A 17,172-nucleotide genomic window follows, 5' to 3' on the forward strand; every position below is an offset into this window, starting at 1 on the left:
ATAAGCCAACTTGCCTTTTCAAGGATCATCTAGGTGAGTTGAAGAGAACGGATGTGGTGGGAGGATGATGGGGGGAAGGTATGGACTTCCCTGGTGGCTCAGATGGTAAAGAATCTTCCTGCAATGCAGGACACCCAGGATTGATCCTTGGGTGGAGAAATCCCCTGGAGAAGGGAAAGGCTACCCACTCCAGTATTCTGACCTGGAGAATGTCATGGACTCCATGAAATTCCACGGGGTCACAAAAAGTTGGACACAACTGAACGACTTTCACTTGCTCTTCTACTTCTGTGACTGTATTTCTGCTGAGTAATTAAGTTCATGTTTTTAGATTCCACATATAAGTGATGTCGTATATTTGTCTTTGTCTGACTAACTTCACTCAGCATGAAAATCTCTAGATCCACCCATATTGCTACAAATGTTTTTACTTTGCTCTTCTCTATGGCTGAGTAATATTCCATTGTATATAAGCACCACATCTTCTTTATCCATTCATCTGTTGATGGACATTTAGGTTACTTCCATGTCTTGGCTATTGCAAATAGTGCTGCTATGAACGTTGGTGAGTATGTATGTTTTTGAATTATGGTTTTCTCTGGATATATGCCCAGCAGTGGGATCATACAGCAACTTTATTTTTAGTTTTTGTTTTTTTTTTAAGGACTCTCCATACTGTTCTCCATAGTGACTGTACCAATTTATTTTCAATTATATATTTGGATTTGTTGGGTCTTAGTTGTGGCATGCAAGATCTTTGTTGCATTATGCGGGATCTTTTTGTTGAGATACACAAAACTGATTCATCGGAAAAGCCCTGATGCTGGGAAAGATTGAAGGTAGGAGGAGAAGGGGATGACAGAGGATGAGATGGTTGGATGGCATCACTGACTCACTGGACATGAGTTTGAGCAAGCTCTGGAAGTTGGTGATGGACAGGGTTGCCTGGTGTGCTGCAGTCCATGGGGTCACAAAGAGATGGACATGACTGAGTGACTGAACTGACTGACAGGTTCTCTAACTGTGGCACAAAAGCTCCAGAGCACTTGGGCTCAGTAGGTGTAGCACATAGGCTTATTTGCTCCATGGCATGTGAGATCTTAAGTTCCTCAGCCAGGGATCAAATCTGCATCCCCTATATCGCAAGACAGATTTTTAACCAGTGTACCACCAGGGAAGTCCCTCCAAGTGGATATACCAACTTACATTCCCACCAACACTGTAGGAGGGTTCTCTTTTCTCCACACCCTCTCCAGTATTTATTGTTTGTAGGCTTTTTGATGATGACTATTCTAATCAGTGTGATGTGATATCTCATTGTAGTTTTGATTAGCGTTTCTCTAATAATTAGTTATGCTGAGCACCTTTTCATGTGTTTTTTTGACTATCTGTATGTTTCCTTTGGAGAAGTGTCTATATCTTCCACCTATTTTATCATTGGGTTGTGCATGCTTTTAATATTGAGTTCCATCAACTGTTCGTATATTTTGAAGATAAATCCCTTGTCAGTTGCTCCATTTGCAAATATGTTCTCCCATTCTTAGGGTTGTCTTTTTGTTTTGTTTATAGTATCCTTTGCTACACAAATACTTTTACATTTACTTAGGGCCCATCTAATAGATAGCATATTAAAAAGCAGAGACATTACTTTGCCAACAAAGGTCCATCTGGTCAAGGCTATGGTTTTTCCAGTGGCCATGTATGGATGTGAGAGTTGGACGGTGAAGAAAGCTGAGCATCAAAAAATTGATGCTTTTGAACTGTGGTGTTAGAGAATACTCTTGAGAGTCCCTTGGACTGCAAGGAGATCCAACCAGTCCATCCTGAAGGAGATCAGTCCTGGGTGTTCATTGGAAGGACTGATGCTGAAGCTGAAGCTCCAAAACTTTGGCCACCTCATGCGAAGAGTTGACTCATTTGAAAAGACCCTGATTCTGGGAGGGATTGGGGGCAGGAGGAGAAGGGGATGACAGAGGATGAGATGGCTGGATGGCATCACCGACTTGATGGGCATGAGTTTGAGTAACTCCGGGAGTTGGTGATGGACAGGGATGCCTGGCGTGCTGCAATTCATGGGGTTGCAAAGAGTTGGACATGACTTAGCGACTGAACTGAACTGAACATCTGTTAATTTTTTAATGTATTTATTTATATTAATTGGAGGATAATTACTATACAATATTGTGATGCTTTTTGCCATATATCAACATAAATCAGCCACAGGTATATATGTAGCCCCCACATCCTAACCCCCCTCCCAGCTTCCTCTCCACCCTGTCCCTCTGCGTTGTCTCAGAGTACTGGCTTTGGGTGCCCTGCTTCATGCATCAAACTTGCACTGGTCATCTATTTTACACATGGTAATGTACACGTTTCCTTTTGTTTTTTATTTTCATTACTCTAGGAAACGGATCAAGAAAGATCTTCCTGGGATTTATGTCACAGAGTGTTCTGCCTATGTTTTCCTCTAAGAGTTTTACAGTATCTGGCCTTACATTTAGGTCTTTAATCCATCACTGTTTATTCTTTCATTCACTTCCTCTTTGTCTCTGCTATTCTTAGTATTTCATTAATCCTATGCAATCCTGGAAAGCAAGCTTATAATGACTGCTCTCCTCTAAACTCCAATTTGGTAGCATTTAGATTTCATACGTGCATGTGTGCATGCATGTGTGTTTAGTTGCTCAGTCACATCTGACTCTTTGCAACCCCTCAGACCGTAGCTTGCCAGACTCCTCTTTCCATGGAATTTCCCAGGCAAGACTATTGGAGCAAGTTGCCATTTCCTAATCCAGGGGATCTTCCCGACCCATGGATCAAACCTGTGGCTTCTGTGGCTTCTGCATTGGCAGGCAGGTTCTTTACCACTGAACCACCTGTGAAGCCTTAGATTCCACAAACTTTTTTTTTTTTCCCCACAAACTTTTTAAAATTAGACCTACTTAGGCAACTCCATGTTGTGCCCTCAGTCTACATTTTTATTATTCTGTGCCCTTAAATTCTCCACCCAGAAGACCTTCCATTAAGGCCATTAGCTCCCCTTTCCCCCTTGCCTCCCTTACATGGAAGAAAGCAATCAGAGGCCGAGTAAATGGGTGTATTTGTGTTTGGAGGGAATAGGAACATGTTCCTTGCATATAGACATGTAAACAAATCAGTGAGATCATTGGTCACTTAATTCAGTTCAGTTCAGTTCAGTTCGATCACTCAGTCATGTCCAACTCTTTGCAACCCCATGAATTGCAGCATGCCAGGCCTCCCTATCCATCACCAACTCCCCAAGTTTACCCAGACTCATGTCCATTGAGTTGGTGATGCCATCCAACCATCTCATCCTCTGTTGTCCCCTCCTCCTCCTGCCCTCAATCTTTCCCAGCATCAGGGTCTTTTCCAATGAGTCTTAATGGGGTGGCCAAAGTATTGGAGTTTCAGCTTCAACATCAGTCTTTCCAATGAACACCCAGGACTGATCTCCTTTAGAATGGACTAGTTGGATCTCCTTGCAGTCTAAGGGGCTCTCAAGAGTCTTCTCCAACACCACAGTTCAAAAGCATCAGTTCTTTGGCTCTCAGCTTTCTTTATAGTCCAACTCTCACATCCATACATGAGTACTGGAAAAACCATAGCCTTGACTAGATGGACCTTTGTTGACAAAGTAATGTCTCTGCTTTTTAATATGCTGTCTAGGTTGGTCATAACTTTCCTTCCAAGGAGTAAGTGTCTTTTAATTTCATGGCTGCAATCACCATCTGCAGTGATTCTGGAGCCCAAAAAGGTAAAGTCAGCCACTGTTTCCACTGTTTCCCAGCTCCCCTTTTACCTGGCTGCAGTTTGGGCATCTCTGCAGAATTGCCTTTGCTGGTCCTTTGGAGAGATTTGTGCTCAGAGGAACCTGAAGAGAAACACAGAAAAGACCAACCAGACAGTGTGATGGGGGAACAGACCATGGATGATGCTGAATTCTGATGTCCAGTGCTCAGGTAAGCTTCTCCTTGGGAAAACAATACTGTTGTTCCAAGGACTTCACTTAAGACCCACTGGAGCCTTGCTCTCCCTGTTTTCCTTCTCTTTAGCCCCCAGTCACCTTTCTCCTCATTTTTCTGTCCTCACACATGGTCATTTCTGTGCCATGAACGATCACACACCTTCTTTACCCTCTGGGCATTTTCTTTTTTGCCCTTCAACATTCTTTATCAGTTTTCCCTACTCCCGACAGTTTTTCTTTCTAGGTTTTAGCTGCCCTGACTCTCTGCCAGCCCTACCCAACAGTCACCACTCTGAGTCATCAAGAATGTTGGTTCCCTAGCTTGTTTAACTTGTTTTGGACTGCTAAAAGACCCTTACACACTTCAGTGCTTCTATTTCCTTACCTATACAATAGGAATAAGTAACAGCCCATCTGTTTACACCCATAACTCTGTGGAGATAAGAATGATACCTTGTTTGCCAAGATTCTTTGAAAAATAATAGTCTATTTCGCCTTAGGTCTGTAACTGTATAATGGGGTTTTCTGACCATCTAAAAGCTTTTAATTTACAAATGGTTGTCTAAGCTCCTACGAGTGCCACAGCCTCCTCCAACTATTAATTGGAGCCCCTGTATCAGAGACCCTCAGTATGAGAGTTAGGAGAATATGTTGCCTCAACAATTTAGGGACCACGCCCCTAAGCAGCAGGAAGTAGTTATGAAATGAAAACGATGCCGCTTTCCCTTGGCAACATAATTCTCCTAATAGAAAAGGGAGGAATGAGAGAGTCATTTCCTAGGCAGGTTGATAAGAAGTCTAGGGGTCCCCAAGGAGAGATGGGTCTGGAATTCTCAAGGAGGAAGAAAGGACAAGCTTTTTTTCTCTCCTATACATTCCTTAGGATTATATAACAATAATGTATCTGCCTGAGGACAGTCTCTGGATTAAACCTTCTGGCTAATCCTGTTATCTTAAAATGCAAATTATGGGAGTAGGTCTGGTGAGGTCTTTACAACCTTCAGACATTCTTCAGATTCATTGGAGACTATATAACTCCGTTGCTAACACTAGCAAGTGGGTACTCTTTCTGCCCCCTTCTGATGTCTATGTCAGAAGTTTTCCCTATTCCTTTTATACTGTAATAAACTCTATTGCACATACACAAAAATAATAATAATAGTCATATAATAAATAATATTATTGGTTGACAAAAATTATACTTTAAACTTGGAAGCAATTGATCTGGAAGACATGCTTCTTTGGAGGGGGTTCCAAAGTTAGCATTATAAACAAACAAAATATATAAGCAAACAACATATAACAAAATAATAGTATTATAAGCAAACAGAAAAATACAGAGGTTTTATTCTTTAGAGAAGACAAAGGGTGAATAGGTATTAATGCAAGTTTTTTACCATTCATAGCTATGAGAGACATCTCTTTTCTCCAGCATATTGCTGGTAGAATGCACTAGGGACATTTGTGCTATTTGTTGTGTTACTTATGCTGTTATGGACTCATGGGATTCCAGGACGCTTTAGATCATTTGACTGTGGAGTACACTCAATAAACACCTGCTGTGAATTCAGCCACCTGACACCCTCAGCTGGCAGTTCCTCCCCATCCTCACCTGGCACATATCTTGGTGAAAAGCTCAAGGCTTCCTGGGGCCATTCTTCATCCCAGGTGTTGCTGATCTCTACAGAAAAGATTGCGATTCCACAAGCATTTCAATTCAAGGAAGAATCACAGCAAGAAAATAACTGGAAAATCAAGAAAGGCTGAGAAACTGGAAAGCCCTGCTCCCCAAAACAACCTGCCATGCCATGCCATATTGCACTCAAGTCATGTCCAGCTCTTTTGCAACCCCATGGACTGTAGCAAACCAGGCTCCTCTGTCCATGAAATTTTCCAGGCAAGAATACTGGAGTAGGTTGCCATTCCCTTCTCCAGCGGATATTCCCGACCCAGGGATTGAACCCGTGTCTCTTGTGCTTCCTGCATTGACAGGCAGATTATTTAACCACTCCACCACCTAAGAAGAAAATAACCTGATCTGAAGGTTAACTTTGCTTCACCAGGTTTCACTAGGGGATGAGGAATTCACCCACTGTGGGACGATCTTCCTTTTCTTATACTGCATTTTCTTTCTATTTCTTCCCTTTCCATTGATTCTGTGCATTTTATCCATCTCTGCCTCTGTTTCTTCCTGCTGGTGTCTCTTGGATGGTCTCTTTCTCTTTTCCTGCAACTTTTTCTCTTGTTTCTCTGGTGCTGCTCCTTCTCTGCTATTCTTTGTCTCTCAACTGTTTTTTCCTAACTTTCTCTAGAAAAATGTCCCTGAGATAGTATGTTTTAAGTAGGCTTTAGCCAGAGGGAGGCGGTTAAGTGGAAGACAGTGGAACATGAAAACAGTTCTTAATAAGGTAGAAAATATATGAAAAGTCTCAGATATGAAAGAGAGATTTAATGTAAAATTATTATGAGTGAGTCAAAGACAAATATCATATGATATGGCTTATATGTGTATCTAAAAAAAAATAATACCAACGAACTTATTTACAAAACAGAAACAGACTCACAGAAATAAAAAATCTATGGTTATAAAGGGGCTATGGGGGAGGGATAAATTAAGAGTTTGGGATTAATATATACACTTTATTGTATATCAAATAGTTAACAAGGACCTACTGTATAGCACAGGGAACCAAAACCAAATATCTTGTAATAATGTATAATTAAAGAACATGTAAAAAAGAATATATATATATATGGGCTTCCTTAGTGGATCAGTGGTAAAGAATCTGCCTGCAGTGTGGGAAACACGGGAGACCCAGGTTTGATCTCTGGGTTGGGAAGAACCCCTAGAGGAGAAAATGGCAACCCACTCCAATATTCTTGCCTGGAAAATCCCATGAACCGAGGAGCCTGGTGGGCTACAGTCCACGGGATCACAGGAGTCGGACACAGCTGCCAGACTGAACACACACATAGATATGTATATCTGAATTAGCAAAGTGATTGGCTGAAACTAACTCAACATGGTAAATCAACTATATTTCCATAAAAATTTTTAAAATGAAAAAAATACAAATTTAAAAAATAAAATCACTGGGGAAAAAATGTTTATCCTATATTGAATTAACAGTGTAGGAGTCAGGTGATGAGGCTGTGAAAATAGACCTGGGGCTCACCTAGGGTGATCGCGGATGCCACTCAGAGGAACATATATTTAATCCTTAGTGTATTAAGAAAGTACGTAGGAACACAATCTAATTTTCATTTTCAAATGTCCCATGTGGTTGAAGTAAAAATGACACATTTGATGGGTGTAAGGTTAGAGGAAGGTTATGAGTAGAGCCTGTTTTGAGAACCATGACAGAGATCTGGATTGAGATCATGACAGAGATCATGACAGAGATCATGACAGAGACTTGAGGATGTGACAGATTGGACAGGTATGAGTTATTCTGAAAGAGAGATGACTATGCTAGATGCGTAATGGGCATGTATTTGAGAGCAAGAGGAGTCCTGGAGACGCCTTGACTTCCAACGTGAAAACCCATGAGACAATAGTGACCCGTCACTGAGACGTGAATGCTGAAGAGGAGTTAGATCTAGCTTGAGCAATGAAGAAGCTACTTTCTGTCCTGAAGTGCCAAGCTTAAGGTTCTTGAAAGAATTCAAGTGCCGATGTCTAGCAGACCATGGTCTTTGAGTCCATGGATAAATATACTCTGAAGACAATCTAGGGTGGTGATTTGGTCTTAGGAATCATTGGAATATTCAGGAAGAGGACTTTTTCAATCTGAGTATTTTACAAGTGCCACTTCGATGATTAAGGAGAGCTTGATCTGAAAACTCACATCTGATGTTGCCAATCCTTGTGCCCAAAGTTGCTTATACCCAGTGCTCTTACCTTGAGCCTGTAATGTCCTGATCTGTTCCTCTCTCTCTTTTATCCTCTTTTCACTCAACCTGTTTTCCATCCATTCTCCAACTATTTCTCTACACAGTTGCCTTTGTACTTCTCTCTGACTTTTCCCAATTTTATCATTGATATTTTCCTCTTGCTCTTTCTCTTTCCATATTTTTGGCTCTCAATTTTTATCTCAGATTCTTTGGAGATTTTTCAGTTTATCTCTCCTCTGCTGTGTCTTATCCTTGCTTCCCTTCCATTTCTGTTCCTCCCAATTTACCTTGACCTCTGACTCTCAATGCTACTCAACTTCTGTCTTTCTGCGTGATTTCATCCTCCAAGTTCTGCCTTCTCATCATCTCTAAAACTCTCCTCTTGGACTCTGATTATAGTCCCAGGAACCTCCAACTGGCCAGCTCTCCCATGTAAACCTGACATGGCATGATGTTCCCCAGTTTCTCTTAACTATTCTGTGAACCTAATTGAAAATTATCTCCTATCTCAACCTGGAAGGGTAAGATTTTATATTCCTTTTGGAAAACTGGATCCATTCCTGTAACTGGTCACATAGTTACACCTTATATACTTTCTCCATTTTCTCTTTTCATATTCCCTATCAATGGGTGCTCCACCTGCTCAGGAGTTCAGTTTCCTTTTCTCATTGTCTCTGTTTCATCTGAGAGCAGGTAAGTGCAGGTAGGAGAAGTGGGATCTGGCAGAGGCTTAGGACAGGAGATAGAAGGTAGGCTCTGTTTCCATGAAGACAAGAAAACAAAGATTTAATACAGAATTGACAAATTAAATGATAGTTACCTTGCCTATTATATGTCAGTAGTCTAGGCATACCTTCAAATCCTCTTACACTGTTCATTTGGAGAGGTGAGTATTCCAAGGACACTGAAGAGAGCAACAAGGAAATGATAGAACTCAGGCAGTATCTGGAGAAGAGACTTGTCTGTAGGGATGCTTACATCAATAGGATCACACAGCATGTCCTTCTGTAACTGACTTCTTTTCTCAACATAATGTTTCTGAGATTCATCCTTGTGGTTACATATATCAGTAGTTCATTCCTTATATTGTTGAATAATATTGCATTTAATAAATATATCACAGTTTATTCCCTCTCTTACTGATGAAAATTTGAATTGGTTCCAGATTTTAGCTATTAGGAATAAAGCTACAATAACATTGTTGTACAAATCTTTGTATGAACATGTTTTCATTCCTTACGAAAATATACTTAGGAGTGGAACCGCTGGGTGGTAGGTTATGTTTAACTTTATAAGAGACTGCCAAACAGTTTTCTAAGGTAGTTATATCACTTTATATTCAAACCATCAACATACATAAAGGAGTTCTAGTTGGTCCATAGGTCCCACCGCATTTGGTGTTGTCAGTATTTTTAATTTTAGCGATTCTAATAACCAAATGGTAGCTTCTTGTGGCTTTTCCCCAATGACTAATGTTCACTTCACTTATGTTCTTATTGGCCATTTTATATCTTCTGCGTTGAAATGTCTCTTCAAGACTTCTGTCACTTTTTAAAAATTGGTGGTGTGTTTTTTTTATTATTCATTCATAGGAATTCTTTATACATTCTCCATCATTCTATGTGATGAACCTTTTGCTCTTTACTAATAACTGTTATGAATCCTTCCACCACCCATTCTCATTTCCACTATTCCCAGTAGTAGATGAATCTCTAAATATATTTTTTACATACTTTTTACTTTTTAATGTACATTTTATATTTTTAGCAACTGGTCTTCATTCAAAAGAATAAATATTATTATTAAATATATCAAAATGTTATATAAATGTATTAATACATGTCTAAAATATGTAATCTTTGAGGCATAAATACAAATTAAAGATACATATTCATGGTATTCTGCAAAGCCATTCTTCAGTTTTTTCTTGCACTGGTCATTTCCAAGGGGGGTGGAAAAAAACCCAACATTTAACAAATAATTAAATTAACTGTTGACCATTTGGCTTAAGGATGGAGACAGTTTTCCTGGGTTTCAAAGGAGTTTCACTCACTAAATCTCTAGCTACCTTCACATCTCTGTTTCTTCTCCTGAAAAATAGGAGTAACAAAACCCTTATGACAGGATTGTTATGAGAATTAAATGAGATGCTCCTGATAAAGAAATATTTGAATTACAGTAACTTAGAAAGAAATCATAATTTTCAATTAATGTCTTAGAATGAATAATTATTAGTAATAATATGAATGAAATGATTAAAAAGTTAGAAACCATGCATACAGCTTACAAAATTACGTACTGCATAAGTGAGCATTAAACAAGTTGAACCATGTCAACTGTTGACCTTGTGTCTACTGGTTCATGGATGTTGTATGTTGTAACTATTGTCAGAAATTTATTACTGACCTTGGTTCTCTTCTTCCCTTTTTACTCCTTCCCTTTTCCTTTTCTTCTTTTCTACAAAACACTATTTCCTCCACATTTTCTTCTGCATACAATTACTTCTTCCTCTCTTCCTCTTTTTTATTATGAGTGAACTTTACAATAGTTTCTTCTTTTGACACATCAAAGACTTCCTCTTTGGACTTCTCTATCTCTGTATGTTACACGCTCAGTCGTGTCTGACTCTTTGCAACCCCTTGGGCTGTAGCCCGCCAGTCTCCTCTGTCCATGGGATTTTCCAGGCCAGATAAACGGAGCGGGTTGCCATTTTCTCCTCCAGGGGATCTTGCCGACCCAGGGATCAAACCTGGGTCTCCTGCATTGGCAGGCGGATTCTTTACCATCTAAGCCACCAGCAAAGTCCAAATAACACCAAACCCTTATCCTTTCCCAGGTCCACTGAATTCCTAACTCACGGTTACTGCTATCAGTTCTTCACCTTAATTCTGCCTCATTGTCACAGTGAGACCTCTCTCGGACTTATGTTCTGCCTTCTCGGTTGTCACAGCTGCCTGCTAATATTCTTGGATTCCAGATCTGGTTGCCTAACTGGAGCCCATACACACACTGCTGCTCTGGTTTCCCCATTTCCTGTTGCACCAAAAGCTCAATCCCCTGACCTCTGATCTCCTTCTTTCTTAGCAGATGAGAAAACAAGCTTCTGTCAAGTCAGAATTACCTTGTTCATGGCTTAATTGTGAGTTGAGCATCTCCTTTGTCTCTCCTTCATCAATGGTTTGGTAATAGAAGTCACGAATGGCTGAGAAGAGAAAGGAAAGACAAGTAGAGATCTCAGATGGGGACCAGGAGTTGCATCTCACAGTTACACACCCAGTCACATCCTTGACTCCCACAGTTCAGGGAAAATCTTCCAGCCCTCAGGGAACCCTGGGCTTCAGTGGGTCTCTCAAGTCCTGTGAGACTTGATGTTGCCCCTGTAATCTTATGGCTGTTCCACACTGAACACACCTCTCAAGGTTTAAAAAAGAATAGACAGTGGAAAATTATAAACAGTGGTCAACTCCCTTTCCAAATGATCAGGAAACAATGAAAGCCAATTTAAAATAAATAGTATAGTCATTTTGACAATATTGATTCTTCCAATCCATGAACACGGTATATTTCTCCATCTGTTTGTGTCCTCTTTGATTTCTTTCATCAGTGTTTTATAGTTTTCTATGTATAGGTCTTTTGTTTCTTTAGGTAGATATACTCCTAAGTATTTTATTCTTTTTGTTCCAATGGTGAATGGTATTGTTTCCTTAATTTCTCTTTCTGTTTTCTCATTGTTAGTGTATAGGAATGTAAGGGATTTCTGTGTGTTAATTTTATATCCTGCAACTTTACTATATTCATTGATTAGCTCTAGTAATTTTCTGGTAGAGTCTTCAAGGTTTTCTATGTAAAGGATCATGTCATCTACAAACAGCGAGAGTTTCACTTCTTCTTTTCCTATCTGGATTCCTTTTACTTCTTTTTCTGCTCTGATTGCTGTGGCCAAAACTTCTAACACTATGTTGAATAGTAGTGGTGAGAGTGGGCACCCTTGTCTTGTTCCTGATTTCAGGGGAAATGCTTTCAATTTTTCACCATTGACGGTAATGCTTGCTGTGGGTTTGTCATATATAGCTTTGATTATGCTGAGGTATGTTGCTTCTATTCCTGCTTTCTGGAGAGTTTTTTTTATCATAAATGGGTGTTGAATTTTGTCAAAGGCTTTTTCTGCATCTATTGAGATAATCATATGGTTTTTATCTTTCAATTGCTAATGTGGTGTATTACATTGATTGATTTGTGGATATTAAAGAATCCTTGCATTCCTGGGATAAAGCCCACTTGGTCATGATGTATGATCTTCTTAATATGTTGTTGGATTCTGTTTGCTAGGATTTTGTTAAGGATTTTTGCATCTATGTTCATTAGTGATATTGGCCTGTAGTTTTCTTTTTTTGTGGCATCTTTGTCTGGTGTTGGAATTAGGGTGATGGTGGCCACATAGAATGAGTTTGGAAGAATCAATATTGTCAAAATGACTATACTACCCAAAGCAATCTATAGATTCAATGCAATCCCTAACAAGCTACCAATGATATTTTTCACAGAACTAGAACAAATAATTTCACAATTTGTATGGAAATACAAAAAACCTCCAATAGCCAAAGTAATCTTGAGAAAAAAGAATGGAACTGGAGGAATCAACCTGCCTGACTTCAGACTATACTACAAAGCCACAGTCATCAAGACAGTATGGTACTGGCACAAAGACAGAAATATAGATCAATGGAACAGAATAGAAAGCCCAGAGATAAATCCACGAACCTATGGACACCTTATCTTTGACAAAGGAGGCAAGAATATACAATGGAAAAAAGAGAACCTCTTTAACAAGTGGTGCTGGGAAAACTGGTCAACCACTCATAAAAGAATGAAACTAGAACACTTTCTAACACCACACACAAAAATAAACTCAAAATGGATTAAAGATCTAAATGTAAGACCGGAAACTATAAAACTCCTAGATAAGAACATAGGCAAAACACTCTCTGACATAAATCACAGCAGGATCTTCTATGACCCACCTCCCAGAATATTGGAAATAAAAGCAAAAATAAACAAATGGGACCTAATGAAACTTAAAAGCTTTTGCACAACAAAGGAAACCATAAGCAAGGTGAAAAGACAGCCCTCATTGGGAGAAAATAATAGCAAATGAAGCAACAGACAAAGGATTAATCTCAAAAATATACAAGCAACTCCTGAAGCTCAATTCCAGAAAAATAAATGACCCAATCAAAAAATGGGCCAAAGAACTAAACAGACATTTCTCCAAAGAAGACATACAGATGGCTAAGAAACACATGAAAAGATGCTCAACATCACTCATTATCAGAGAAATGCAAATCAAAACCACAATGAGGTACCATTACACGCCCGTCAGGATGGCTGCTATCCAAAAGTCTACAAGCAATAAATTCTGGAGAGGGTGTGGAGAAAAGGGAACCCTCTTACACTGTTGATAGGAATGCAAACTAGTACAGCCGCTATGGAGAACAGTGTGGAGATTTCTTAAAAAACTGGAAATAGAACTGCCTAGCAATCCCACTTCTGGGCATACACACCGAGGAAACTAGATCTGAAAGAGACACGTGCACCCCAATATTCACTGCAGCACTGTTTATAATAGCCAGGACATGGAAGCAGCCTAGATGCCCATCAGCAGATGAATGGATAAGAAAGCTGTTGTACATATACACCATGGAATAGTACTCAGCCATCAAAAATAATTCATTTGAATCAGTTCTAATGAGATGGATGAAACTGGAGCCCATTATACAGAGTGAAGTAAGCCAGAAAGATAAAGACCAATACAGTATACTAACACATATATATGGAATTTAGAAAGATGGTAACAATAACCCTATATGCAAAACAGAAAAAGAGACACAGCTGTACAGAACGGAATTTTGAACTCTGTGGGAGAAGGCAAGGGTGGGATGTTTTGAGAGAACAGCATCGAAACATGTATATTATCTATGGTGAAACAGATCACCAGCCCAGGTTGGATGCATGAGACAAGTGCTCGGGCCTGGTGCACTGGGAAGACCCAGAGGGATCAGGTAGAGAGGGAGGTGGGAGGGGGGATCGGGATGGGGAATACATGTAAATCCATGGCTGATTCATGTCAATGTATGACAAAAACCACTACAATATTGTAAAGTAATTAGCCTCCAACTAATAAAAATAAATGGAAAATATAAATAAATAAATGGTAAATGTGGAATGTGCTTTGTAAATTCTATGTGCAACTAAGACTATGGAAGAAGCAGAAGGGTTTTTTCAAGAGAAAGGTAATGTTTCTAAAGAAATAGATCTATGTTATAGAAGAAAAGCCCCAACGTCTTTAGAAGTTGAAGATTTTAAAAAGAAGAGAGAAAGGAAGGAAGGAAAGAATGGAGGGAGCGAAGAAGGAAGGAAGGAAAAAAGATCTTGGGCCAGGGAAGAAGATCTGGTTATAGAGACACAACACTGAAGAGAAACTCTTATTTCCCTGGGGTGGGATGGGTGGGGAGAGATCCAGGAAACAGGGAAAGACACTGTCTGAAAGGCACAGACAGGAAGTGGCTATTTTTATGAGTGGCACAAACAGGAAGTAAATATTGCCATAGCTGTACCAGTGACCCGGGAGATGGTAACAAGCATGAGAAACCAGGCCAAGGCACCACTCCATCAAAACTGCCATTTCAAAGTGAATCAGCACACATCTGGGCCCATCACTTCAGGAAAATAGATGGGGAGACAGTGGAAACAGTGGCTGAATTTATTTTTCTGCGCTCCAAAATCACTGCAGATGGTGATTGCAGCCATGAAATTAAAAGACGCTTACTCCTTGGAAGGAAAGTTATGACCAACCTAGATAGCATATTAAAAAGCAGAGATATTACTTTGTCAATGAAAGTCCATCTGGTCAAGGCTATGGTTTTTCCAGTAGTCATGTATGGATGTGAGAGTTGGACGGTGAAGGAAGCTGAGTGCTGAAAAATTGATGCTTTTGAACTATGATGTTGGAAAAGACTCTTGAGAGTCCCTTGGACTGCAAGGAGATCCAACCAGCCCATCCTAAAGGAGATCAGTCTTGGGTATTCATTGAAAGGACTGATGGTGAAGCTGAAACTCCAATACTTTGGCCACCTCATGCGAAGAGTTGACTCATTTGAAAAGACCCTGATGCTGGGAGGGATTCGGGGCAGGAAGAGAAGGGGACGACAGAGGATGAGATGGCTGGATGGCATCACCGACTCGATGGACATGAGTTTGAGTAAACTCCAGGAGTTGGTGATGGACAGGGAGGCCTGGCGTGCTGCGATTCATGGGGTCGCAAATAGTTGGACACGACTGAGCAACTGAACTGAACTGAACAGCACCATGGTTGGAAAAGCAAGACTCACAAGATATGAGGAAAAAACACTCAACAACAGAAAAAGACGCTGACAGAAGATGCTGCTAGAAGGATGGATGGCAGGAGCACACCTCCTTGGTGGGGGGACAATGCCCACTAAGGGTTCAGGGCAGTAAGAGATGCTTTTTCCATCTCCAGGACACCTTGACTTCATACCCAGGCCAACTTCGGAAGAGGACATGGGGGCAAATGCTGTGTGGGTGAGAGGTTTTAGAAATGTAAGGAGGCTCCAGAAGCAGGCATTTCAGTGATGGGAGTGGGGGGCCTCTCTGACCCCTCCTACCAGCATCTTGACTCTGGGGTGCTGACTCTAAGCTCCTATGGACAGCTGGGCTGGAAGGTACCAGCAACAACCTCCTCTGGGGGCAGGTGGGCAGCTGCATTAGACCAGGAGGTGGGCAGGGGCAAGCCTCATGGGTAGGATGTCTCACCACAGGAAGCCCCAGAAATTAACACACATGATGTGGGTTCTGGGGTCCAGGGGGGAGAATCCTTACAGTATTGGGAGAGGGTTGGAGCCCCTGAAACGTGGGCAGTAAAGTTAACCACCTTTTCCTTCCTACCCGCGGCCTGGGGACACCATGGTTACAAAATAGTATTGACTTGAAATTTGTGGCTTTTCTTTATTTCTTTTTTGGACTTCGATATAACATTGTGGAAATGAGAGAGCTCTTATATTACAAGACAGAATTTTCACAAATCACATCCCATCCTTTATACTGACTTTTTTTACTTTTTCTCTGCTCAAAAATCTTATATTACTTCTTTGTTTCTCAAATAATAAATTTCAAATTCCTTAGCACAGGATGTCCAACCTTCAAAAATCCTCTCCAACTCCTCTTTCCAGGAGGGGCTTCCAAAACTTTCCACCCACGCTCCCTTTTGTAGCCACGTGGTTCTGCAAGTCTACCATTCCTTTTTCCTGATATGACTTTCCCATGCTGCCCCTCCCCAATGCATGGGTAGGTACTGGCCTTCCCCTGCACGTTCTCCACTCTGTTAGGGGAAGTAAGTTTGCACCTGACTGCCCCAAATGATAAATTTTTTCCTACAAAGAAAATCTTTTCATCTTTGAGTGTGTCTGCACGTGTCAGGGAAGGATCCCTCCTTTCCAACAAACGGGCATAATTCATGCCTTCCTCCAAAAAAGTAGAGACTTAAATCCTATGCTTCTCAGCTTCAAATATAGATCCTGGCTGAGCAATCATTTGCGGCATTACTGGGTTAAGGTGTCACCCCTATTACGTGTAAGCATCATGGAGACACAGATTATGTGTGTTTTCTTTCCCATTTTACCTGCCACTAGATAGTCACTCAGTAAAATAACTTTCAAATAGATGAAAAGTGAGTGAATGAATCAGTGAATGAAGTGGACTTGAGTCCCCAAAAGTTGTTGAAAGCTCTAATTACCGTTTTGGAAGCTATTGCGAATCTGAAGTAAATCAGGATAGGCCTTCAGGTTAACCTGGCTGAATAGGGCTTCCAGAACCGTCTTGTCAAATTTCTTCTCCAGCTCACTGAGAACGTCATACATCACTCTTTCCACCGGGACCAGATTTCTACAAGCTTCTTGAAAATGCTTAAAAAATATTGAATGGAGAATTATGTAGATTTGTGTGTATGGGTTATGGGCGACTCAGATCAGAAATAAACAAATTTGTTCCCTGGTCAAGTGTTAGAATGTTACATATATTTGGACTGGTTCCCTGATAGCTCAGTTGGTAAGGAATCTGCCTGTGATGAAGGAGACCCCGGTTCAATTCCTAGATTGGGAAGATCCCCTGGAGAAGGAAATGGCAACCCACTCCAATATTCTTGCCTGGAGAATTTCATGGACAGAGGAGCACGGTGGGCTACAGTCCCTGGGATCTCAAGAGTCAGACACATCTTAGTA

General features: G+C 40.6%; 1 protein-coding gene across 4 annotated transcripts in view; it reads right to left on the reverse strand.

Moving 5' to 3' along the window:
• Positions 1-17,172, reverse strand: part of LOC136164855 (nuclear body protein SP140-like protein) — a 93,164-nt gene that overhangs the window by 60,171 nt on the left and 15,821 nt on the right. For 3 of the 4 annotated variants that reach the window (XM_065930408.1, XM_065930407.1, XM_065930406.1), the window contains exons 5-9: positions 16,689-16,857; positions 11,001-11,081; positions 8,700-8,783; positions 5,598-5,666; positions 3,821-3,892 (exon numbers count right to left, since the gene is read on the reverse strand). In XM_065930408.1, coding sequence (XP_065786480.1) covers positions 3,821-3,892; positions 5,598-5,666; positions 8,700-8,783; positions 11,001-11,081; positions 16,689-16,857 — 475 coding nt within the window. The remainder of the gene's footprint in view (positions 1-3,820; positions 3,893-5,597; positions 5,667-8,699; positions 8,784-11,000; positions 11,082-16,688; positions 16,858-17,172) is intronic. The other variant, XM_065930409.1, reaches the window with a different exon arrangement.

The sequence above is a fragment of the Muntiacus reevesi genome, chromosome 3, assembly GCF_963930625.1.
Source record: "Muntiacus reevesi chromosome 3, mMunRee1.1, whole genome shotgun sequence".
Lineage (NCBI taxonomy): Eukaryota > Metazoa > Chordata > Mammalia > Artiodactyla > Cervidae > Muntiacus > Muntiacus reevesi.